Source organism: Aphanomyces invadans, assembly GCF_000520115.1.
Source record: "Aphanomyces invadans strain NJM9701 unplaced genomic scaffold supercont1.3, whole genome shotgun sequence".
NCBI classification, from domain to species: domain Eukaryota; phylum Oomycota; class Saprolegniomycetes; order Saprolegniales; family Verrucalvaceae; genus Aphanomyces; species Aphanomyces invadans.
In genome coordinates, this window is record NW_008580148.1 from 426,600 (window position 1) to 450,892 (window position 24,293).

Here is a 24,293-nt window from a genome sequence, read left to right on the forward strand (position 1 = left end):
AATATTTTGGTGTATTCTAGACCAAAATCGGCCATTTTTTCAGCAAATGCCAGCTTAAGCTCCCCCGATGCTGTCGTCGACTGTCAGGCGTGCACAGCATTATGGGGTCAAGGTTTTTGTTTTCGCACATAATCATTCAGCATCCACAAGTCAAGAAATAGATCTTAAATGAATACTAGTACTCTATATTGTAAATAGTCAAGTGGCTTTGTTAGAAATTCGCAAACAAGAACACAATGAGTGCCGCATGTCATGGCGACGGGGCGGCCGGCGGTGGTGGTTCATGTGCCGCATTACAATCCAGCTCATAAACTTGGTCGCCTGGACGAACTCGACGATCAGGTTGGGCGGCTTCGACCCCGGACACGCCTCGTTGATGTACCGCACGGTCGTGATCGCGTCGGCGTCGACCATGTTCTCGTCTATGTACTTTCGCTTGGAACTGGCGAGGATAACGATGGCGGACGTCCTGTCGATGTGAATGCGGTGGAGGTCAAACGAGCTGAGGGGGGATCCCTGGACAAAAAGTAGATGGCCGCGCTGTCGCCCATGCTGTGGTAGTGGTGCTCCGACATGGCGCAATGAATACAATGCCTTCCCGCAGGTGTTGCGAGGGTTGAATTGCCGGAGCGGCACGATGATGTCCCCCAGCGGCGGGGAGCTCCACAATCACGACGTGGCCGTTCAGTTGTTCCGGCATGGCGTCTCGTCAGGGGCCGACGAGACGCGATGCGAAGCTTGGCCAAAGGCGTGCTTGACGCCGTGGACGCCTTTGGCGAGGACGGAACACGACGTCGAGACGTTCGAAGCCTTGGTCGCATCACGTTGGGAACATGCAACGACGGCGGCGGACAACACGATCGGTGGAGATGGCGACGGGGCACCGTGGAAAAGATACATGCTCTGTTGAAGTTTCCCGCGCTCACGAAAGACAAGGCATCCGGAAACGAAGAACTCGTGACGAAAAGGTCAAGATTGTGACTTGCATTGTTGATGTCAACCAGCGACGGTGTAGCGTCGCTGAAGGACGAGCTTCAAGCTCGTCATGCATGCGCCAGTAGGAAGAACAACTGAACGTAGGAAAGGAGCATTATGAACAACATCAATTCACTTCTCGATTTGCCGCCTTGGTCCTGAGTCGCTTGCTAATCGAGTGCTGCCGGTTACCCTCTGCTGTCTGCCGTTTACACACAGGCATTAGTTCAAGACTTTCACACAAGGAGACAGGACGCAAAAGAGAAGACGATGAGTGTCGCATGCCATGGCGACGGGGAATCGACGGATGCGCTGCCAACGCGGAATATGGCGGTCCAACGCATCAATCGCGTCATCAGGAAGATGGATATGAAGGAAGTCAACGCCGCTTTGAATTCTCCCTCGCGTGCCGAGACGGATCCTGGTGTGTATGTGTGCGATGCGTCGCTTGAATATTGGACACGATATGTGAAATCCGAGCAACAAGCGCTCCTGTCGCGCGCAATGGCTTGGAACGATGGGAAGATCTACATTGTCGAATTGCCTGGAAGAATTCACGACATGCTCTCGAGATCTCTAGACATTGCTGTGGTACTCGCAACTGGTACGGTCACCGAGCACTTACAATCCTGTGGAGGAATTTACGTGGACAATCTTGCGCACATCGAGCCGGACTCCAGCTTTGGTCCTACCCCTGGATTTGGCGCAACTCTACCCCATGGTTTGACCTGGGGGGAGTATCACACGTTGAAAGTGGAAGTGGGTGTTTCAAGAGGCTGGCCATTCCTCGATGAAAAAGCCGTTCAATGGAGCCAATTCCCTGGAGTGGAATACATTCTCCTCATCCGTGTTTCACCAAATCTACAAGTCCGCCAGTACAAGCTGCATTCAGTGGTCAATGGTACCATAGCACCTATGGTTGCGATCCCAATCGTCAACCCGACCAATGTGGTGTTGGATTCGCGCCGCCTTTTGGGGCTTCCTGCACTTGCACCGATTCCAGCGAATTTCACTGCCCCCAATCTAACGTTTGATTTGTTTCCGCTCGTGCAGACGATTATCGCCCAGACTAACGCGTAGTTGGAGCCACCTTTGGAATGCACGAGTGCTCGTTTGGCGTTCGTTTGAAGAATAATCATACATGTCTCCAAAATAGTGAAAAGTCTTGTTGTCGCTCCCAACAACAAAGTCAAGGGCGACATGAATTGTTAAGTCGGTTTGGCAAGTCGCGACGATCGAGGGATCCAAATCTTGACGGAGAAGTCAGAAGAAGAAGATGCCAAGATGGGCTCCGACGGGTGAAAGTCGACGCAATAGACGCGGTCTGTGTGTGCATCGATTCGTTGAAGTAGGGATGCGTTCACAGAATTCGCAGACCGGCGGCAACTCACGTCGTGCACGTAGATGCGGTTGTCCGAACTGCCTGTAGCGAGGAGCATCACTTCTTGCGACGCCACATCGCTACTTCTTGGGTCATTCACTGGCATCATCTCGACGAGGACGTACCGATCTGTGTAGCTACCGTCGTCGCCATCGCCGTCCGTGAGTTTGCGATGGAGGTATCGTGCGGACGGCAGTGACAACTTGTAGTTGTACCCTTCTCCGCGAAAGAACGAGCTCTTGATGGGCCAGTTCTTGTTCTTGTGGCCTAGAGTGCGTGTATTCACAAGTCTTGTCCCGTATCCTGCCACCACTCGTACCCGTTACATAATACGCCAGCTGTATTGGGTCTTGGGCGCGGCTAATGAGCTTGGACCCTCTAACGAGGACTCTTGAGTGCGCATGCTGCAAGGAATGGTCGAGTCGTTACCGATCGTAGACACGCAGAATGTTGTCGTAGCTGTTGACAGCCAGATATCGACCATCCTCGTCCCCTTGCCGGCCAGCAGGGGAAGCATGGACATGGCTGATGGCGTGATGGCCTTCATCGTTCAAGAGCGACATGTCGTCGACGCACCCATTCCGTCGAATATCCCATGTCTTGACGAACCCCTGTCGCCATCCCAAATCCTGTAGATCCATCGAGAAACATCGTATTCATACCTTACTGTCGCCTGTGAGAAGCGTGTTGCCGTCCGAACAGACATGGAGGGAGTTCACCATGGCGTCGTTCGCCCACGTGCTAACAGAAGAATAGTAATCCAATGAATCCAGCGGCGCGACGCACTGGGTCACGCCTGAGCGAACATCCAGCACATGCACATTGCGCTGACTGGTGCCGATGAAGTACATGTCATTGTCTGCCACACACTGCCTTCATGAGAGATGGTGGGAGGAAGGTGGACACCTGCGGGGTTGAACGAGACTGTCTGGACGAGCCCATTGACACCGACGCTGCTTGTCATGCTGGCCTTTTCGACATCCCATAGCTTGACAGTGTGGTCATACGAAGCGGAGAGCAAAGATCGGCTGTCGTTCGACCAGCTAAATGAGGCATCGTTTCAAGATGTGGGAATCACTGGACGACGTGGAAAAAGCTAGCTGTACCTGACGTCGATGACCAGTTGACTGTGCTGACCCAACGAAGCCAATTGCTGCTGATTGAATTTAGTCGTAACGTCCCACAACAACACCTTGCAGTCGAGAGACCCTGACGCGAGCAGTCGACCGCACGGGGAAAATTTCGTCGTGTACACGGCACCTTCACACCACGATCAAAACCCACGACGAGGAAACACGATGCCATACCTCCGTGGCCACGAAGTTCCGATTTCTGGAAGAAAATGCGATGGTTATTAGCTTGCTGGTCGTCCTCGTCCGCGTTGGGGGCCAGGGATTCTAAATAGCTCGTAGTTGGCTCGGATGTCGAGTCCTTGGCCAGTAAGTCATTGGCATTAAACACCGATAGCCCAGTGTCACCAGATGATGATGTCGATAAACCAGTCGATCCACCGGCGGTTGACACTGGTTTCCCTGTACTGTCCAATCTACCACACAAGTGTGAACTCGACGTGGGGACACCAACATGTACTTGAGGCTAAGTTCAAAAACCGAACGCTTCAGGTCATGGTTCTCCTTCTCTAGTTTGTCCACGACGCCCTTGAGCTGCTTGTTCTCCTTGAGAAGTGCCTCATATTGCACTCGTAAGTGGTTGTTGTCGGAGGACATGAGGACACAGCGGACGGACGATCAAGGTTGGCGACTGCCGCAAGTAATCGCTCATTGGTGCAATATCCACCAATCCTAAACCGAGAATCTCTTGAACATTTTAAATACTTTTAAAATGATGTTAATCCATCCAAAATTGAGTTTTTGTGAGTTCGTGGAATTTCTTGACCCAGTTGTGCCATTTCCAATGGTTTGAAATTCCATTTTCGACTTGCAAGTTTGCCGAAAATCAATTTTTGAATCCACCAATCGTTGAATTTCGATCTATTTCTTCTTGCCCTTTTTACCTCCCTTTTTCTTTTTCGCTGCGAATTCCCTGCGTACGACATACCCGCGCCACACACTTTGGATTCGGATGGCCGCGTCGTGGAGTTTCTAGGACAACACATCAACTCAATTCTTCCAGCTCGACTGTGCCCTACCTGAATCTCTCGACGCTCTTCTTCGCGAATCGCCTCGAGAATTCGCTCTTCTTCTTCAATCCGTAATTGCTCTTCATCGATCTAAGTCGAGTTAGATAAATAGCAGGAAGAGGTTGATGCCAGTCGCCCTTACCTTGACAAAGTGGTCTGAGAGCGCTTGGAATTCCTTGAGCTCTGCCGCATACTTATCTTGCAGCGCGTCGATCTCGGCCGTGACGGCGAGCATGTCTTGATCGTACCGTTCAACCGTTGACGCGACTTCAATCGCGATTTTGCACTTGGCTTTGCGCAAAGCGTCCTCGATGTCACGATGCTCTGTCGTGTTTTTCTGCAGCAGCTGCTCATGCTGGGTATGCGTTTCCTGAAGTGCCTGCATTTCGATGCTTTGCTGCTCATATGCTTTTTCCAGCGTTTCTTTGACCTGGGTTTGGATCAACTGCAGCTCATTTGCCGTCGTCTACAGCTGTGGTGAGGCCTAGATGCTGCTTTTGGGGAGAAATGTGACCTTATTGATGGTGGCCAACTCGCCTTTGAGCTTCTGCAGTTGAATGTCCAAGTGCGAAATGTCGTCTTCTTTGGTTTTCCGCATGTCATTGAGCTTGTCGCGTAGCTCAACCAAATCGTCCTCGGCCTGTTTCCGGCGGTTGAATATATTTTCCATCATGTCCCGTTTTGACGTCTCGTCCTCCACGGTCTTACTTAGTTGTGAATACATCAAGTCCGTCAGCTCTGACAGAAACTTGATCAGCGCCATCATTTCGTCGCCCACATCCACTGGAGTAGACGACGCTGTGCCAAAGAACGTTGTGACCACCACCGGGTTCTCCCTCATGTGGCGACATATACTGCGCACTGTCAACTTGATCTTGGCAAGCATATCGTCTCGCCGCGCTCCGGGCTCATCCATGTTCTCGAGTCCGTCGTCAAGCTGCCAGAGCTGCTCGACTTGGTCGCCGACCATGGACACCCCGTTTTCATGCAGGCGACCGATCAAGTGGTAGTCCCGTTTGAGAGGAACGTACGTCAAGTAGTTGAGCCGGTCAAGCATGTCTCCCAGCACCGACATCACCCGCTGCGACTCCACGTTAGTGAGTTTGTTCATCGTGCCGCGTTGCCGCTTGAAGCACAGTCGAAACCCCTCGAGTCCGAATACATGTCCGGATAATTTAGTGACCTTTCGGAAATTTCACGTTGTGATTGGCTGACACCGATCTTGGTGCGAAAGATCGATGGATACCACAAACTTCGGCGAAATTCCAATGATCTGGTGCATCATCGGCGCCGCCCTTCTCGCGGTCTTCGCGAGGACAGGGTGGTGTAGTGAGGTCACATGGAATCCATTCACATCTTTGCGACCAGGAAATCTCCTCACGTACTTTCCCTTTGACAATGACATGCTCGATGCGTCTCCCCAATCAGAGAACAGCCAGACCCAGTCGATCGTGAATGTGACCTTATCACAGCACACCGTGTCAAGTGGAACGAAGCGAGTGTCGGCTTACTTCAACGGGGAAAGCTATGTAGAAGTGGCAGTCGATATCAACAGCAACGTTCACCCCGAAGTCACGATGGGAGCGTGGGTGTTCATTCCCGAATACCATGACAACCATGCCCCTCAAGACAACCCCACAACCGTATACGACGCGTCAAGGTTGGTGCATTTTGTCGTTGTCAGTGTACTTTTACTCATGTTGATCTCCTTAGTTTTATCCTGACACATGCATCGAAAGGATCGTTTGAAAGATCCCTCGGCATTGACTACCGTGGAAAGGGCTGGTGTGCCTTTACTGGAACCAGCCAATCCACCACAGACAACAAGTCTGGCATGCTTTGCGGGATGGCAGTCAAAAGTGGCGTGTGGAGTTTCGTGGCCGTCTCGTATTCACGCACATCTGTGATGGTGTACGTCGACGGAGAGTTCGTCATGACCACCACAAGTGCTCTTCGACTCGGTGACAGCGTTCTTCGCATTGGGTCGGCTGGGTACCCTGGCAGTGGATTCTACGGGTTCATGAACGACGTGTTCGTGTATAATGCGGCATTGACGTCTGGTGAACTGGATTTTCTGAGGACTACCAAGGCCCCGGCGCCATTGTTTCCGGCCGCGGGCTCCGCTGGATACGCGCTACACTTCCCGCCGTGGTCATCGCTTCAAGTCCTGGCCCCGGTACCGCCAGACGCTGACGTGGCGACAGCTGTGACGCTGGCCATGTACTTGTCGGTTGATTTCACTGTGCAGTCTCGCGTTTGCCTGGGAGAGTTTCGTTCGCGAGATAGCACGCACACGATCTTCTTGGAAGCGGACGACAGATTCAATGGTTTCCGTGTCGAGCTTATACAGCAATCAAGCGGCCATTTTGCGTCGTCATCGTGGACAACCGGAAACATTGTGCTGCCGACACGAAGAGTGTGGGCTCATTGGGCGCTGATGTGGAGTCAAGGCATGCTCTCCATATACTTGGACGGCCATTTGCAGGTATGTGATGAGCAAGATGAGGCTGCGAACTTTCACTCACTTCTCTCGATCTGACAGGCCAGGACAGAGTACCCGACGCCGCTTTTCGAACCCGAAATGGCGACGCAATTATGTCTTGGAGCTTGCGACAACGCCAACACTGCTTACTTCGGTTTTATGGACGACATTCAACTGTGGAGTCGCGAGATCGCACCGGCCGAGTTGGTCCACTTGAAGATTCGCGGCGATGAAGATGGACTCGTGGGCTACTGGGATATGGACTTTGCCACGACCAACCTGCCGACGCTGACCTTTGAAAGCAAAGCTACGTCGGCGTCGACCAAGGTACCGGCCGCTCTTCGTATCTTGAAGTACTCGGACCCAACTCGTGGGTGCTACTTCCTGGCTCCGTCCGCTGCTCCAATTGGTGATCACATTCAAGTAGAGATGAACCGGCCGATTCTAGTGGCGTTGAACATGTCGTTCGTTGGGATGACCCGACGTCCTGCCACAACCATCACGAAATTGTCGGCGAAAGGCACGCTTTTGGCGAGCTCGGCGGGTTCGGGCTTTGATATTTCAACTGCTGTTGCCATCATGACCGTCCCATTCACAGTTCCGGTTGAAATCGAGCTCTATTTCATGACTGCCCCCGACGATTTTGGCGATGACTACGCTTCGCTGGAGTACTCGATCCAAGGCGTGGACGTTCCACGCGAAGTCTTTCTACACGTGAGGACAGCACGTGTCCAGCCCCACTTCGGCATGGAAGACCAAGTCACTCAACGCCTCAGCGGGTACAGGTTTGAGGACGTCGATACACAAGAGTACCTGGGCACTGTCGACACGACTCTTACCATCACGTCGTCCCAAGACCATGTCCACGTGTTGCTACCGCCGACTGACGTTGCGACGCAAGTCACTTCGACCTCTTTGAGTCGTCAGACAGTGAATTTGCTTGGCGACCCGGCCGATGTAACCTTTGTAGCGAGTCAGTTGGACATCGAAACGACAAGTGCCAACACGATTTCGACGCAATTTACCATTCAAGTGGATGACACTGGCCCGGCCAACGATCCGGCGGCCACTTACTCGCAACGATTGGGTTTGCAGCTTGTCAATACATTTGGGTCGATTCCAACGATATTGGCCATGGAACCCGCGCAGACGTACGTCCAAGGCAACAAGTTGATGACCATCACGGCCCAGAATCTCCAGCCGGACATGGTCTGTCGCTTTGGCAACGTTACATCCCCAGCAACGAGGATATCTCGGTCGCAAGTCCAGTGCCGCATCCCTTCGAGTCCGCTGGGCATAGCTGGTATCGTGCCCCTTTCCCTCGTCTTCTTTGGCCAATTCGAGAGCCGACCGGTTCCCTTTGCGTACATCGACTCCCTCCAGATCGTTGGAGTGTCACCCGCTACCGTGAGCGGACTCGGAGGAACGGTTGTGACGATATCTATTCGCCCGATGGACGTGTCTTCGTTGTTTTGCGTATTCTTCGATTCCGTGCGTGTGGTAGTCCTGGCCTCAAAAATCTCGCTGACACAAATCAAGTGTCGAGTCCCGATCCTATCGTCTCAGTTGGCCCTTTTGACGGTCGGAGTTTCCCCCAACGCGGCGATCGACGCAACCATTGCAACCACCCCGCTCACTGTGGTGACGTCCCCAAAAATTGCGTGGTTGACTCCATCTTCAGGGCCTCTGGGGGTGTCCAGATGGATCCAAGTGCATGGGCGTCACTTTTCCAACCAGACTTACTGTGTTGTGGACTTCATGCGCACACGAGTTCGATTCAACTCGTCCACTTTTATCTCATGCGAAGTCCCTACGTCGTCCATTGCGCGAAGTGTCCATGTTTTCGTTGCGATGGACGCGACGCCCATGGAGCTACCCGCCCTCGAGTACACTTACGAAGCTGGCATCGTGCTGCAATCGATTTCCCCAACGAGTGGACCTGTCCGAGGAGGCACTGTCGTGGATGTGTTTGGGACCAATTTTCGGGACTCTCCAGCTTTGCAATGCCGGTTTGGATTGAGCGCGTTGGTTCCCGCGACGTTTGTGTCGTCCACAGCTATCCAATGCACAGCCCCTCCATTAAACAAGTCGACAGAAGTGACCGTGGATGTTACGTCGAATGGGATCGACTTTTCGATAGGCAATGTCGTCTTCGGACCGTACGACCCCATCCGCATTACTCGAGCGTATCCGCCCTTCGGTCCTCGTAGCGGAGGCACGATGGTGACAGTGTTTGGCGACCGATTCATCCAGTCGACATTAATGAGTTGCGTTTTTGGCACAATCCTGCAGTCACCAGCCCTGTTTGTCAGCCCCACGGTCGTGCAATGTGTGTCGCCGAACGCGACGCGGATCCAACCCACAAGTTCGTCCTTTCGACTGAATGTGAACGGCCAAGACATGGTGGAAAACCCCGCCGTGACATTTCAATACCACACGCCAATTCAATTCTCCAACTTAACTGTGACAACTGGCAGTGTTCTGGGTGGTACCTCCGTCCGAGTGACTGGAAAGTTTGCCGGTATGTCGCCCCATCTCATCCGTTGCAAATTTGGCAGCGCGAGCGTGTCGGCAGCGCTGGTGTCGTCGACGGAATTGGCCTGCATCACTCCTTCTCAATCCGATCCACAGGTCGTTTCCGTCGCTGTTGCAATGAACGGTATGCAGTTCGACACCACTCCATTCACGTTTGAGTACATTCTCGCGCCATCGATTGCAAGTGTTGAACCGCGCTGGGCGCCGTTTGGGACGACAAGTTCCGCCCTCGTGCATGGGATTTTCCCCCCTGCTAGACACCCCGTGACTTGCCACATCGGCAATCAGAGTGTGCCAGGAACTCGCGTGAACGCGACCTCTATTTCGTGCGAGGCTGTTTCGTGGGCGATTCTTGGGAACACGATGGTGCAGCTGTCGTGGAATGGCCAAGACTTTGTGGGGTCTGCCGCCGCGACTGTATACGTACACGCGCCTGTGCTTGTGGACCGCATTGTGCCGGAAACCACATTGGTCGGAGAAAATTTTACCCAGTTCACGGTCACTGCTTTCACCGCCAATTTGCTCAACTTGACAACTCTAGCGTGTGTGTGGAACAATTCAGTGTTGTCCCGGGCACAGTTTATCTCGACGACCCAAGTCGCATGCTCCACGCCCTCGACACTTCCGATAGGCAAGTCCACGTTGGCATTGACGCTCAATGGCGGGCGTGACATCAGCGTCTCCAAAGCTACGTTTTCCGTCTTGAGGACCCCCGAGATCATAAAAGTGGCCCCCACGCAAGGTCCCAGTCTCACGAACGTTTCTTTTCTTCTCGCTGAGTCGTTCACGGGAGTGAGGTCAGGTTTTCGTTGCCGATTTGGTTCCATTGTCCAAGAAACGCGTTGGATCAACTCGACGTGCTTTCAATGCGCAGTACCTATTGCACCCGACTCGACCGTTGATGTTGCCGTGGTGGTGGGAACCATTGCCCTGCCCTCAACACACCACTTCTCGGTTGTCAACCCCGTGGAAGTGCTTCATGTTTTCCCCACCACCGTCAGTCTCCACGACAATACAACGATGATTCAAGTGTACACCAAAGCGGAGGTCAGCTCGACTGTTACTTGTAAGTTTGGAAGCGTCGGCTCGCCCATTCAAGCCACTCGAGCTTCCTTTGGCGTACGCTGCTTGGCCCCTCCGCAAACCCACGCGATGACCACCCCACTCTTCATCTCTGTAGCCAACCAACCCTATGAAGATACAGGGTTTACCGTCGCGTACCAGAAGCAAGCTGTGATTGACATGTATCCCATCGGTGGCCCCATCACAGGCAACACAACGCTGTCATTTTATGGATACTTTGAACGGGGACAATACGGGTGTTTGCTCGACAGCGGCATCCATCTACGAGCAACTCAACTCACGTCGGCGCTCGTTCAATGCTCCACTCCACACACTGCGTCACCGTACAATGCGACAGTGGACTTGACCAGGGACGGCCAATTCCTCGACACGTTTGTCTTCCAATACTTTGCACCTCCAGTCGGCACGGCCTTAGTTCCAAGCGTTGTCGAAAACAACAGCCGTCGCACATCGCTTCAAATCGTTGGCCTGCATTTTCCACCGTCGCTGGTGTGCGGTCTCCGAGCCAGAGGGCAGTGGCTCGTGGGGCACACGACGTCTGTCAATTCCACCCACGCCACCTGCTCGTTTACAACTTTGGTCGCGTCCACGGTGTACCTGTCGACAAATGGAATTGACTTTTCACCGTCTGAGCTGGCCCTCAAGGTGCGATCTCCCGTGGTCATTGCAACCATCGAGCCAAAGGTGTCTGTGGCGTCTGGTCCCGTTTTGAACATTACCGTGATCGGCAACGGCTTGGAAAACGTCAAGGCGTGTCATATCGGGGACGATACTGTCGTTATCCCGTTCAATGTGTCGAACACGACTCTGGTTTGCCCACTCGCACGCGACCAAGCATTGCAGGTACTGCTTGAAAGGTCCTGGATGAATAATCGCATGTCGCTTAGGCACCTGGAGTGCTTTCCTTGGAGCTGAGCGTCAACGAAGTGGACATGACGTCGACTGGGATTCAGTTTCGACTGATCCCGACATTCAATTTGACCGGATATTCCCCACACTTCGGCCCCGAAGACGGCGGCACGATTGTGACGATCGTCGGTTCGATTTGGGAAAAAGACACTGTGCACTACTGTCATTTTGGAGAGACATCCTTGCCAGGATCTTTTGTCGGCGACGCATTGGTCTGCATCACGCCTCCGTCCAGACCAAACCAGTCTCGACAAGTTGGTGTGTCGGTGGACAGGCAGACGGTTCAATTCGTTGGTCCGCCGTTTGCAATTCATCCAGCGATAGCCGTCACACGGGTGTTGCCTTCGTTTGGAAGCATCGATGGCCATACCCCGACGTGGATTCGAGGCACGAATTTTCAAAACACGTCCCAATTAATTTGCAAAGTCGGCGACGAGCTCGTACAAGCACGATTTGTCAACACGACCACACTTCAATTGACAACTCCTCCGTTTGCAGCACTGATCACCAACGACTATCATGTGGCGATCTCGTGCTCATTGAACGGCCAGGACTTTTCAACCACCACCGTTGGCTTCGACTATGTGCCGATCGTAGTGCTCCACAGTGTCTTTCCAAAACGAGGGTTTGTGCACAGGCCCACCAACCTCGTTCTGCAAGGGCGGTTTTCGACCTCGACGCTCACGGCACTCTGCCGATTCAACGGCACAGCTGTGACCAAAGCCACAGTGGTGACTGTGTCGAGGCTCGAATGCGCCACGCCACTCATGGAAAGCTCTGGACTTGTCTCGATTGAGGTTTCGATGAACGGCGTCGACTTTATATCGTCTGGACTCATGTATTCATTCGACAGTACGTCTTCTAGCACCTTCTCCACACCGTCGTCAAGTCACCCACCCATTGTAGGCATTCCAACATATCACCAATTGTTCCCGGCAAGCGGTCCCGAATCGGGTGCGTCGATGGTCCTCGTGTTTGGAGACAGGTTTCCTCCGTCCGTGTTGGTCAAGTGCAAGTTTGGCAACAGGACGTCGCCTTCGGCAACGTGGGTGGATGCATCCACGATTTTGTGCGTGACGCCGCCCCATGTCCCTGGCTCAGCCATCGTTCAACTCGCTTCAAACGGACACGACTTTGTATCCACGTCGTTGCGTTTCCAGTACACTGCTCATGCAACGGTTGCCAAGATCTATCCGACCCGAGGATCTGCAAGTGGAGGCACACTTGTCACGGTCTACGGCACAGGATTCATCGACTCGCCCGACTTTCGATGCCACTTCGACGCGACAGCATTTCGTCCGCGGCAAGTGGTTGATTCGACCACTGCTCTGTGCGTCGCACCACCTTCGATCGCTTTGTCGCAGGTGGTGGTGTCTGTTTCAAATACCCCATCGGACGTTGTCGAGTCGGCCACAAAGTTCCACTTTGACAAGCCCGTCTTTGTGTCGCATGTCCAGCCCAAGTTTGGGCCGTTGACGGGCCAGACGCTGCTCCAACTGACTGGGATGAACTTCATTCCCGAATCGACGTACAGGTGTCGATTCGTATGGAATGACAACGCTTCATTTCCGCTGCACACCCCAGCAGTGTATGTCAACTCGACACGGCTCCACTGCTTTACACCTGCCATCCCAAACGCCACACGGACGATTGCTGCGACGTGGATGCTCGTTGAAAATGGCTTGGCATTGTCCTTGCGTCCCATTCAATTTGTGTTTTATCAAGAAGTCGAACTCGTCCAGATCCTTCCATCTATCGGGTCGGTGCTCGGCGGGTCCCAAGTCACCGTCCTTGGAAACAACTTCCTGCCAAGTCAAGATGCTTTGTGTGACTTTGGGATGGGTCTTACAACTCATGCCACGGTCGTGTCACCTTCATCACTTCGCTGCTCGACCCCCGTGCATCCGTTGGGACCAGCCACGTTCCGCGTGTGTCTGAATGGGTTGCAGTGCTCGCAGCAATCTCTCTTGTTTCATTTTCACGCAACTCCAGTGTGGGCTTCCATGGAGCCAGCGACGATTCCAGCGACGGGCGCAACCAATCTCACATTGTGTTTTCAACCACAATTGGTTGCCTTCCCCATCGCGCATTGCTTGTTTGGGAATCGGAAAACTGTGGCTACCCCTCTCAATCGCACTTGCTTCAACTGTTGGACACCGACGCTCGCCGTGGGTGTAGCAGTGGACGTCAGCATCACGATCAACGGACAGGACAACCTCCTTACACCCTTCACGGTGTTGCCAACAAAACCAGTTGAAATCTCTGGAGTGTTTCCGCTTGCCGGTCCGTCGAAAGGCCACACGAGGCTCATTCTCTCTGGTCAATTCAACTCTTCGATGCGTTATGTCTGTCGAATCGGCGATCAAGTGATGCCAGCACTAGCCGTTTATCGTGACAAACTGCTCTGCTCGACTCCACCAGCACCATCTGCGGCAGACCACGTACCAATTGCTGTGAGCGACAACAGGGTCGACTTTGTCACGTTTCGCTATCCATATCGATATTACCCGACGATCGAAGTGACGTTTGTGTCACCTCCCCAAGGTGCTGAAACCGGTGGCTATTACGTCGTGATAACAGGGTTAAACTTTGAAAAAGCGGCGCTCTGTCGAGTGGGAATCGAGCTGCCAACCCCGGTTCAGTGGGAGTCGTCGTCAAAAATCCATTGCTTGGTGCCTGCAAGGTCGCCTGGAACGATTCGTCTCGGTGTGTCCAACAACCACGTCGACTACACGTTTGCCCAGTTCACGTACTACGCTTTGCCTCGAGTGACCAGCATGGACCCGCCTTCGATGCTGCGCGGGGTTGGCGGTGTGGTGACGATTCGCGGCGAGCGATTTCAAAACACGTCGACGATGCATTGTCTCGTGGACAGGATGTTAGTGCTTTTGACGTACAAGAACGCGAGTACGGTGGAGTGCCAAGTCCCGATCACGGTCGGCGCTGGCCTCGTTCAAGTCAGTTTGTACGACGTGACAATGCATCTTGAAATTAAGGCTCCACGGCCTCTGGCTCTTCTCGACGTTCCCGTGGTTGACAGTGTCGCTCCAACGCTGCTTCGACGCCAGTCGCCACCGTCCGTTCTTGTGTCTGGGCACAACTTGTACCCGACTTTAATCTGTCTGGACGGGAAATCAAAAACCGCCGTGGAGTTTTTGTCGTCGACTCAAGTTCGGTGTGGTGTCCATATCAACGCCACAATGGTTCGGGTGGTGGATCTCGAGCGGAACTACACAGTCGTACGACGCGAGCTGTTTTGGTTTGACGATGTCGAGATTGCTCAACTGACCCCGTGTAGCGGTCCCCGAGCTGGCAACACCAACGTGTTGGTGACACTAACTAGTCCAATGCCTCGACTGTCGTCGGCAACGCCCATGTGTCGGTTTGGAGCCGAGGCGTCGACCGGGTCATACGTGAATCGAACTACGATTCGATGCACGTCTCCTGCCCGTGGTACAGCAACAACTGTACTGGTTTCGGTGACGTTAAACTTGGTCGATTATTCGAATGGGGTCCCGTTTGTGTACTACGGCGATGCACAGCTGATTCGAGTGGAACCAGCCCAAGTGCCATCTTTTGAGTCGGCCCAAGTCACCGCCATGGTCGTTCTACACGGGGAAAATTTCCCTTCTAGCAAGAACAACAGCGCTTGTTTGTTCGGTTCGATTGCGACAAAAGCCACCATATTGTCTACCATCATGGTACAATGTCCTCTGCCAAGAGATGTTGGCGCAGGAGACGTGCCTGTGATGTTTGCCCCCAATGGTCTCAACCCCATAGGGTCAGCCTTGATCCTTCATGTGTTTGAGCATCCAAGGGTCCTTCAAGGGAGCCCCCTTCGTGGCCTCGTCCATGGCGGAACTCCCGTTCGTATTGAGTTCGACGCTTCGGTGACGTCCTTTCAAGAAATCAAGTGCCAAGCCGGGTCGGACGTTCAACACGGTGTTTCAGTTGGAGACAAGATTGTGCAATGCCGAATGCCTCCATCTCCCATCCATGGAAACGTCAACATTTATGTTGCCCTGAATGGAAAGGATTTTGTCTATGCACGAGCGTTTGAGTACGTCCGTGCTCCAACCATCTCGTCCATGACACCTCAACTTGGCACGGAATTGGGCGGGGCCACCGTCACGATGGCTGTATCCGACAGTTCAAGTCGATCGAGCCCTACCCAACCAACCATGTTCATAAAATTCGGCAATTCGGCGCCGGTTCTCGTTGAGAATATCAGGCACGGCATTGCGTCGTTTGTCGTGCCACCGCACCCCCCCGGCCAAGTTAGGATTCTCTTGTCCGTGAATGGCGTCGACTACATCTTGACCAACCATACCTTCGCTTACGTCGGAGCCGAAACATCGACAGGACTCTGGCCGACGTTGGGTCCCATTTCCGGCGGAACGATGGTGTCTGTGTTTGGAACGCACTTCACGTCGTGCTTAAACATGGTGTGCCGATTTGGAACCACGCTCGTGGCTCCAGCAACTTTCATGTCACCCCAGCTTCTGCAGTGTGTCACGCCAGCAGTTCAGTCCCCATCCGACTACGTCGTGTCGGTGTGGTGTGGCCCCAACCAAATGGTGCATGGAGACCAGACGTTTACGTTCTATGCTGATCCTCAACTCGTGGGCTTCGAACCCCGCCTCGCCCCAGTTCGCGGAGGAACCAAGCTGATGATCACTGGACAGTCTTTGTCCAGCGCAGGCCCTACGGTTTCCTGTCGATTCGACTCTGGTTCGTCCACCCCAGCCATTGTTTTGAACACTACCACGATGGCGTGCTCGGTGCCTCCGATCTTGCGCGATGTCGGCTCGGTCCTTTTGGAAATCTCGTACAACGGCCAAGACTTTCATGCATCGCCTTACCCGTTGAAGTTGTATTCGTCCATCCAAGTGGATGCTGTTGAACCCACGCAAGTGTTCTGGAACACAACCACCACAGTACTGGTGTCCGGGCATGGGTTTATTTGGAATTCTGCGTTGAGCTGTCGATTGGGGTCTGGCGTTGTGTTGAAAGCACGATTTGTGTCTAGCACGAAGATCGAATGCGATGTGCAAAGCCAGACGACGTCTTCCACATTGTTCCTGATGGTGTCAAACAACGGAGTCGATTTCTCGGAGCAACGACTTGCCCTACACATCCTGCCCATGCCCATCTTGGATCAAGTTGTGCCTTCCGTTGGTACAACCCAAGGCCGAGCTCTGGTCGAAATCCAGGGAAAGCACTTCTTGACGGCGAACGTTGAGTGTGTATTTGGAAACGTTAGTGTTGCGGCGGTGGCTCAAACCTCCAGGTCGATTTTGTGCCTGACCCCAGCTGTGCCAGCCCCGCAAAGCGTCTTGGTGGGTTTGCAGTTTGGCAGCACGTTGTCGCAATCTCTCGCGTTCCAATATATTCCGTCTGCAACGATCGAATCCATCGTTCCATCTCGAGTCCCTGTTGGAGTTGCCGAAAGTTTTCGCATGGTGGGGTCAAATTTCAACGGACCGTTGCAATGCGAGTTCTTTGCTGCTGGTTCATCCAACGTCGACGCCGTTGGGGCTGCCGTCATTTTGTCCCCGACATCGCTGAATTGCGTTGCAACCCTTGCCACTCCTGGGGCATACACCGTGCAACTTGGCACAACGGGACAACCTTCCGCCAAGTCGACCAGTGGTGTGGTCGTGCTAGCTCAGCGACGGGCCATCGTCCAACGTGTGTTTCCTTTGGCTTCCGTGGAGTATGGTGGGGGCGATGTCGTTGTAGCTGGGGCCAACTTTAGTTCCTTTGATACCATGGCGTGCATATTTGGGACTAAACGTTCGCTAGCCGTGTATCAAAGCGCGACACAGCTTGTCTGCGTGGTTCCAGCTCTACAACCTCATCCTCAGAACATTTCAATCGCCATCAACGATGTCATTGCGTTCACTCAACCGTTCATGGTCTTGCCCGCGATGGTTTTGGACTCGACGGACAAGTCTGTCGTAGCAGTTGGAAAACCCAGTCAAGTTGTTCTCTTTGGACAAAATTTTGTGCCTCACGTGACGTGCGTCGTTTGCACAAATGGTTCAAACCAAGAAACTCCAACTCAAGCAGTATTCTACTCGTCCCAATCAGTTGGATGCGTCGTTCAAGCTGATGAACCGGGTCTGCGGCGAGTGACGATAAAGCTACACAATGCACAGGCAACGAGTCAGTTCATACCACTTCGGTTTGTTGCCGTACCAAGTGTTACCGTGGTGACTCCGAATTCAAGCGATTGCCGAGGTGGTTCACACGTCGCAGTCACAGGCCAAGGATTTGAAGACTCCCCTTCCATCGAGTGCCGCTTTGGCGACGTCAAGACACGGGCAATGTTCTTGACTTCGACTCGAATCATGTGTGTTGCTCCACGCGTGAACGGTGCTACCCAAGTGCTCATGACAGTGGCAAACGCCGCCAACGCGACGAGCAACCCCATCTTGTTTTCCTTCGAGTCTCCTCTTGTGGCCATGTCGATTGAACCTGAATTTGGGTCCGTTGTGGGCGGTGTATCCGTTCGCGTGCTTGTAGCCGAGAGAGAAACCGGTCTGGATGATACGATTCGGTGCTGGTTTGGCAACATATCGTCGATTGCGGTGCCAGACGAGCCGAATGCATATCGATGCATGGCCCCTCCATTCTATAAACCAGGGAGAGTCCGGTTCCAATTACAATCGGCGCAACTGCTTGACCGTCCTCCCATCTACTTCACGTACACGGACCCCGTTGTTGTTGTCAAGATTAGCCCCAACCGTGGGCCAATCTATGGATCGACTGTCGTTCGGGTCCAAGTTGCACCAGTACTCATCCACACGACGCCCACCGTCAAGTGTGCGTTTGGGCTCCAAACGGCTCCCGGCCGAATCGTGTCGTCCTCGATCATTGAATGCACTTCTCCGCCTGTCGTACAGAAGGGTCATGTTTTGGTGGTGGTGACCATCAATGGCCAAGAATTCTCAACGAGTGACGTGCATTTTGAGTATCTGTCGGAAACGCTGGTCGAATCTGTTCAACCTAGTCTGGGGTCCACTGGAACATCCATTCAACTGGTTGGAGCGAATTTCAACGCTCCGAGCATTTGTCATTTTGGCGAGTCGATCACAGCGCCTGCGCGATTCGTCTCGTCCAACCAAGTTGTGTGTGTTTTGCCTCACGTTCCTACCACAGTTCCTCTCGACATCTCTCTTTGCGTCGAAGACACGTCAGGAATGTCCAACACAATTTTGTTTAAAGTGTTACCTCTGATGTCGCTGACCATGGTGTCTGTACCAACTGTCTTGGAGAGCGGTGGTGCTCGGGTCACTCTTCAAGGCCAAAACTTCTACAAGTCGCCACTATTGGGTTGTCAATTTGGCCGGTCGTCGCCAATCGTGCCAGCGTTGTGGTTATCTCCAGCCTTGATTGAATGTGTCGTGCCAAGACTTGAGCCTGGCAATGTGTCCGTCGCAGTCACTCAGAATGGAGTGGACTTTCACACACTGTCGAGCCGACTGTCGGTAGCTCCTACGTTGAGCATTTCAGATGTCTGGCCGCGTCGGACATTTACGTCGCGCCCCACTGCTATGACTGTCCTTGGCACAGGTTTCGAGCCGACGGCGACATGCCGATTTGGTTCTGCAGTTGTACCAAGCCACTTTATCAATCGAAACGTTATCACGTGTGTCGCACCAGCCGCTCAAACGAGCGTTCAACTGCAAGTGAGCAACGACGGACTAGAGTTTGTCGACGGCAAGATCTGGATCACCCACGATGTCGACGTCGAGCTCGCCGACTTGTCCCCATCGTCTGGCCCTGTGAATGCATCGACATTGGTGTTTGTCCGTGGTTCTTTTTACAACTTGGACAACGCGACATGCGAATTCGGCACCTTAAGTGCACCAGCACGGATCCTCAATGCGACGCATCTCGAGTGTCATTCTCCAGCCGTCACGATGAAGCAAGTGGTGTCGTTCGCACTGCATGCACTTGGTGCATCCATTTCATCCGCTCTGACGTTTACTTACTACGCAGCCCCGGTCGTGGATGCACTGGAGCGAACAACTTTCTTTGGGCCGACACAGGTACTCATTCGAGGCCGCAATTTTCTCCCAGGAGCGGTTTGTCGATTTGGATCAAATTTCAAAACACTTAGCTTGTACCACAGCCCGATCTTGATCGAGTGCATGAGCCCGCCACATGCTCCTGGATATGTTGGGCTCGAGGTGAGCAACAACGGGGTCGATTTCACAACCCAGGGCCACACCGTGCGGTACGAAATTGAACTAAGCGTCGTTGCCGTCTTCCCCTCTGAAGTGGTGTACACTGGCGGGTCGATGTTGGTCGTGATTGGAACAGGATTTCCGCCGTTCCTGCTCTGCCGCTTCAACAATTTGTACCAAGTCGGCAACGTTCTGAACTCGACTCATTGCGAGTGCATGACTCCCCCCTTGCCGCCCAACGAGCGTGTGGAGGTGGAGCTGAGTACAAATGACGTCGAAACATCAAATCGCGTAACCTTCTTGTCCATGGTCCCACCAAATCCAGAGCGCTTGGAGCCACGACATGGGTCTGCGTCCGGCAACACGACCTTGACCATTCATGGCTCCGCATTTCCTGCCCATGTGGAGTGCTGCTTTGATGGCGTGGCATGTGTTCCGTCGATTGTTTCAAGCCAAGAGATCTTGATGTGTGTGACGCCGCCACTCCAACCGAGCCGAGTGATGGTGACGTTGCAGGTGGGGCATGTAAGGTCGCTGCGTGCGCTCGAGTACTTTGTCGACAAACCAATCTTACTGAGAACCTTCCTGCCGTCCAAAGTGCCCGAATATGGCAACACCGTCGTGACGATCACTGGCGATCGCTTTTCACCTTCACATGACATGCACTGCGTCTTTGATACGACACTCGTCGTGGCAACGTTCATCGACGAAAACACAATTGAGTGCGTCAGCCCACCGCACGTGCCTGGGTTTGTCGTCATCGGTGTGAGTACCAATGGCAACGACATCGTCTTGCATGAATCGCTTCTCGAGTACCAGCAAGCTGGTGTCGTCTTATCGATTCATCCGGGGATTGGATATCTTGCGGGGGACTCGGTGGTCGTCGTCGCCCTGACCAGCACCCTCCATTCCTCTGCGGTCTTTTGCAGATTTGGGTCGGTTGAAGTGCCGTCCACGATTGTGAATGCCACTGCAGTGTCGTGCTTGTCACCGAGCGCGCGCGCGCCTGGTGCAGTTGCATTTTCTGTTGTCCAGCGAACGAATTACTCCCAGTCGGCTGTCGAGTTTGCGTCTGCCGTGCCATACCTCTACGAGAATGCGCCATCGCTGGCCAGCCTCACTCCCAACCGCGGGTCGTCCTTGGACAAGACAATGGTGGCTGTCCAAGGCGCGTATTTCACTGAACGGACAACACTACGATTTGGAAATGCTGTGGTCGCCTGTGTTCAATTCACAAACGTTTCGTGCATCGTTCAAGTCCCTCGGCACGAGAGTGAGACACGAGGAGGCGGACCGGTGACTGTAGAGGTGACGAACAACGGTCACGACTATTCACGGACGATGCCCGTGTTATTCTACTACATGGCTAGAGCGACAGTCATGTCGATTGCCCCCACTGTTGTACGACTTCCTACCTTGATTACCGTGACTGGGGCCAACTTTGACGACACGTTTCCAAATGCGTTGACGTGCCGGGTTGGCGGGCAAGTTGTGCCTGCCGTTTATTTGACGACCACGATGCTGCAATGTCAGATTCCGTCGCTGCGAGCTGGATCGTACAACATCGAGGTGTCTGTAAACGGCCAAGATTTCACGAACGACAACGTACAGGTCATGGTGAAGGAACCGTTGGAGATTCTGGCGATCCAGCCCCCGTTTGGCTCGACGCAAGGTCGAACGGTCGTCACTCTCACGACAAATGCTGTGTTGGACGACGGGTTCAATGGCACGTTTTGCTCCTTTGGTGACATCGTGTCGCCGCTGACTGTTCTGAATGCGTCGATGGGAATGTGCACGGCGCCTCCGACAGCGAACGTTGGCGTTGTACCATTGCATGTTGTCCAGTCCAGTGTCGCGTACTCAACAGCCATGGTGTCAGCTCACTACACAACGCTCTCAAGTGTTTCCCAGCCGTACATGTACACGCTGCCGGTGGAAATCACGTCGATTTTCCCACGGCATGGTTTTCAGCAAGGTGGGGCGGTCGTGGTCGTGTCTGGGCGCGAGTTTGTCGCAAATAGTGCCCGAGCTGCCTGTTTCTTTGGGAATCAAACTGCCTCGGCTGTGGTCTTGTCCTCCAACACCCTCCGATGTGTTTCACCTTCGGTCGGCGTCGCAGAGTCGGTTGAGTTGGCGCTCACCATGAACGGCATCGACGTTGTGCCCGCGAATATTTGGTTTCGCTACGTTCCCAACCTGAATTTGTCGAGTATTACTCCCGCCAAGTCCACTCTGGGAGGCGGCAAGGAAGTGGTGATTCAAGGCTCTGGTTTCGACAGCACGTTCAACCTGACATGTGCGTTTGGCATATCCTTGCCAGTGCCAGCGACTGTCATGTCTCCACATGTGCTGACGTGTCCCGTCCCGTCAACGTCAGTCGAAGGATCGGTCGCAGTTCGAGTTGCCATGAGTGGCCATGAGTATAATTCCGCATCGCTGCGCTTCGACTACCAAGTCGAAGCGTTGTTGTACTCAATTGCACCGTCCGTAGGCCTGCATATTGGTCACACCACGGTGGTTGTCGCGGGCGAAGGCTTTACGTCACAGATGCTGTGCGCATTTGACGATGTGTTGGTGAATACCACGTTCATTACGTCGAGGGAGCTGACGTGTGTGTCGCCCCCGTTCTCGACGGACGTCGAGGTGGTCCAAGTCTCTGTAAAAGACCCACTTGTGGTAGCCAGCAAGACAAACTCCCTGTGGTATTATGTGGTCACCATGCCCGACATTGTCCGAGTTGAGCCCACGTCTGGACCAGTCACTGGCGATACCCAGGTTGTGCTCACTTTGAGTGAGAACTTTGGCTTCAACGATCAGGTGTTTTGCCAATTTTGCGACTCCATCGTAGAAGGAGTATTCCTCGACTCGACGCGGATGGCGTGTCGAGCACCAGCTCGCGCTGTTGCGGTCGAATGCCCGTTGACCATCTCCGTCAATGGCCAAGACTTCACCGAGCCCACATGGACGTTTGCATTCTACGAGTCACCCACTTTAAAGAACGTGTTTCCAACAAGAGGTCAACCTGGAGCGCGCGTTTCTCTCTACGGGACGAACTTCGTCAATAGCCCAACGCTTCGCTGCAAAATCGGGGCGTCAGTAGTGCCAGCTGAGTTTATTTCTCCCGACGAGCTCGTGTGTGTGGCACCTTCCACCACTGTGCCCCAAGAGGACATTCAACGAATTTCAATTGCTGGGCCACCACCACAACCCACCATTCAAACAATCACAACAACTGCATTGCCAGCGCAGAACGAAGTGCAAGTGGTCACTACTTCAGGGTGGGCGCATCGGTCCCAAGTCCAAACGATCGCGTCGTCCGTGTCTCCTGTGCAGTCGAATGTGGTGGAAATCACAACATCGAGTGACTACATGCCTGAGATACAATGGCTCGATTTCAAAGTGAACCCTGTATCACCAGAAGTGCAAGCCATCACAAGTTCCAGCACCACGGGTGGGTCCTTCACTGTTCAAATCTTTGGAGTCCCTGCCGTCATTGGGTACCAGGACTCTGCTGCGACCGTCCAGCAAACACTTCAATCTGCACTGATCGGCCGCACGTTTGGGGTCACGCGTGGCGCCCAAGTCAGTGGTGGGTACACGTGGTTTGTAACCTTCCTCTCCGACCCTGGGACGGTGCCACTCATCCAAGTCGTGTCGACAGCTGCGCTCACTGGCACCTCTCCGTCAGTCACAGTCCTTCGCAATCGTGCTGGAACGGTTGCCGAGACTCAAACGATTGGAATGTATGGCGCAGTGTTTAGTGGAGTTGGGATTGCAATGGACATCGTGTACATGGGCACGACCGTCGTGCGCGGGGTCACTCTTCCTGTTACGGCAACAGCCTTGGCAAGTGCGCTCAACGCCGCGGGGACTCTGGGCACAGTGTCCGTGACAAGTCGAACCAGCGTGTACAATTCGTTCAATGGGGCTCCTGCGTCGGTCGAGTTACTTCAGTACGACATCACGTTCTTATCCAAGGCGTCGTTAGATGCTCTGATCCAAGTGCGATTGCAAACTTACGTTGGCTTGACGTCGGTGGCCCGGGCGGTCAGTGGCACCACCCCATCACCCATGGGGACCTTCACGCTCACGTTGGGAACCAGCACCACGTCGGCTTTGAGTTGGGATATTTCGACTTACAACCTCAAGTTGGCGCTGCAGGGGCTAACGGGAGTTGACGTGGCCATGGTGTCCGAGCTACCGCCAGGCACCAACCCGACCAGCATACGGACGTTAAAGCTCGAGTTTTCGCCATTGACGAGAAATATCGCGACGCTCGGCATCACATCCACCTCTCCAACCAACACTGGAATGTACGGCGACAAATCGAGCACGTTGTCCACGGGGTTGTCCGCAAGCATTGTGCCCATTCAAGATGGAGCATACTTGGGAGGAACTTTCAAAATCTCGCACCCGATCACGGGGGCGTTGCTGAACGCTGCGACGAACGCTCCGTGCGGTACCATGACGAGTTTGGTTGGTGCAACGTCGTGCTTGATCGAAGGTCCAGGAATAAATGGGGAGTACCGATGGTCGCTGTCTCTCGCTACAATTGCAGTGCCAATCACGGTTTTCAACGTGGGAATGACTGGA

At 53.6% G+C, this 24,293-nt stretch overlaps 4 protein-coding genes across 5 annotated transcripts in view; 1 reads left to right on the forward strand and 3 right to left on the reverse strand.

Moving 5' to 3' along the window:
- Positions 1–198: 198 nt before the first annotated feature.
- Positions 199–700, reverse strand: H310_01845 (hypothetical protein; the record flags this gene model as incomplete). Its single annotated transcript, XM_008865160.1, has 2 exons — positions 199–516; positions 590–700. The coding sequence occupies 2 exons, from the start codon at positions 698–700 to the stop codon at positions 199–201; spliced, it is 429 nt and encodes a 142-aa protein (XP_008863382.1).
- A 1,366-nt stretch (positions 701–2,066) lies between these two features.
- On the reverse strand, positions 2,067–4,110 carry H310_01846. 2 transcript variants are annotated; one of them, XM_008865162.1, is made up of 10 exons: positions 3,947–4,110; positions 3,664–3,902; positions 3,463–3,616; positions 3,263–3,399; positions 3,143–3,215; positions 3,019–3,097; positions 2,786–2,967; positions 2,676–2,734; positions 2,482–2,623; positions 2,067–2,436 (listed from the first exon to the last, which is right to left on the reverse strand). In XM_008865162.1, the coding sequence occupies exons 1-10, from the start codon at positions 4,081–4,083 to the stop codon at positions 2,184–2,186; spliced, it is 1,455 nt and encodes a 484-aa protein (XP_008863384.1). In that variant the 5' UTR covers positions 4,084–4,110; the 3' UTR covers positions 2,067–2,183. The 2 variants fall into 2 exon arrangements, with proteins under 2 accessions (XP_008863384.1, XP_008863383.1); XM_008865161.1 differs by having other exon boundaries at positions 3,019–3,215.
- Positions 4,111–4,288: 178 nt separating this feature from the next.
- Positions 4,289–5,675, reverse strand: H310_01847 (hypothetical protein). Its single transcript, XM_008865163.1, has 4 exons — positions 5,011–5,675; positions 4,639–4,962; positions 4,506–4,586; positions 4,289–4,458 (listed from the first exon to the last, which is right to left on the reverse strand). The coding sequence occupies exons 1-4, from the start codon at positions 5,605–5,607 to the stop codon at positions 4,348–4,350; spliced, it is 1,113 nt and encodes a 370-aa protein (XP_008863385.1). The 5' UTR covers positions 5,608–5,675; the 3' UTR covers positions 4,289–4,347.
- Positions 5,676–5,899: 224 nt separating this feature from the next.
- The window catches only part of H310_01848 (hypothetical protein), a gene marked incomplete at its 5' end in the record, with an annotated part of 38,775 nt that continues 20,381 nt past the window's right edge, over positions 5,900–24,293 (forward strand). The window contains 5 exons of the mRNA XM_008865164.1: positions 5,900–6,156; positions 6,210–6,981; positions 7,039–11,439; positions 11,484–12,357; positions 12,412–24,159. Coding sequence (XP_008863386.1) covers positions 5,900–6,156; positions 6,210–6,981; positions 7,039–11,439; positions 11,484–12,357; positions 12,412–24,159 — 18,052 coding nt within the window. The remainder of the gene's footprint in view (positions 6,157–6,209; positions 6,982–7,038; positions 11,440–11,483; positions 12,358–12,411; positions 24,160–24,293) is intronic.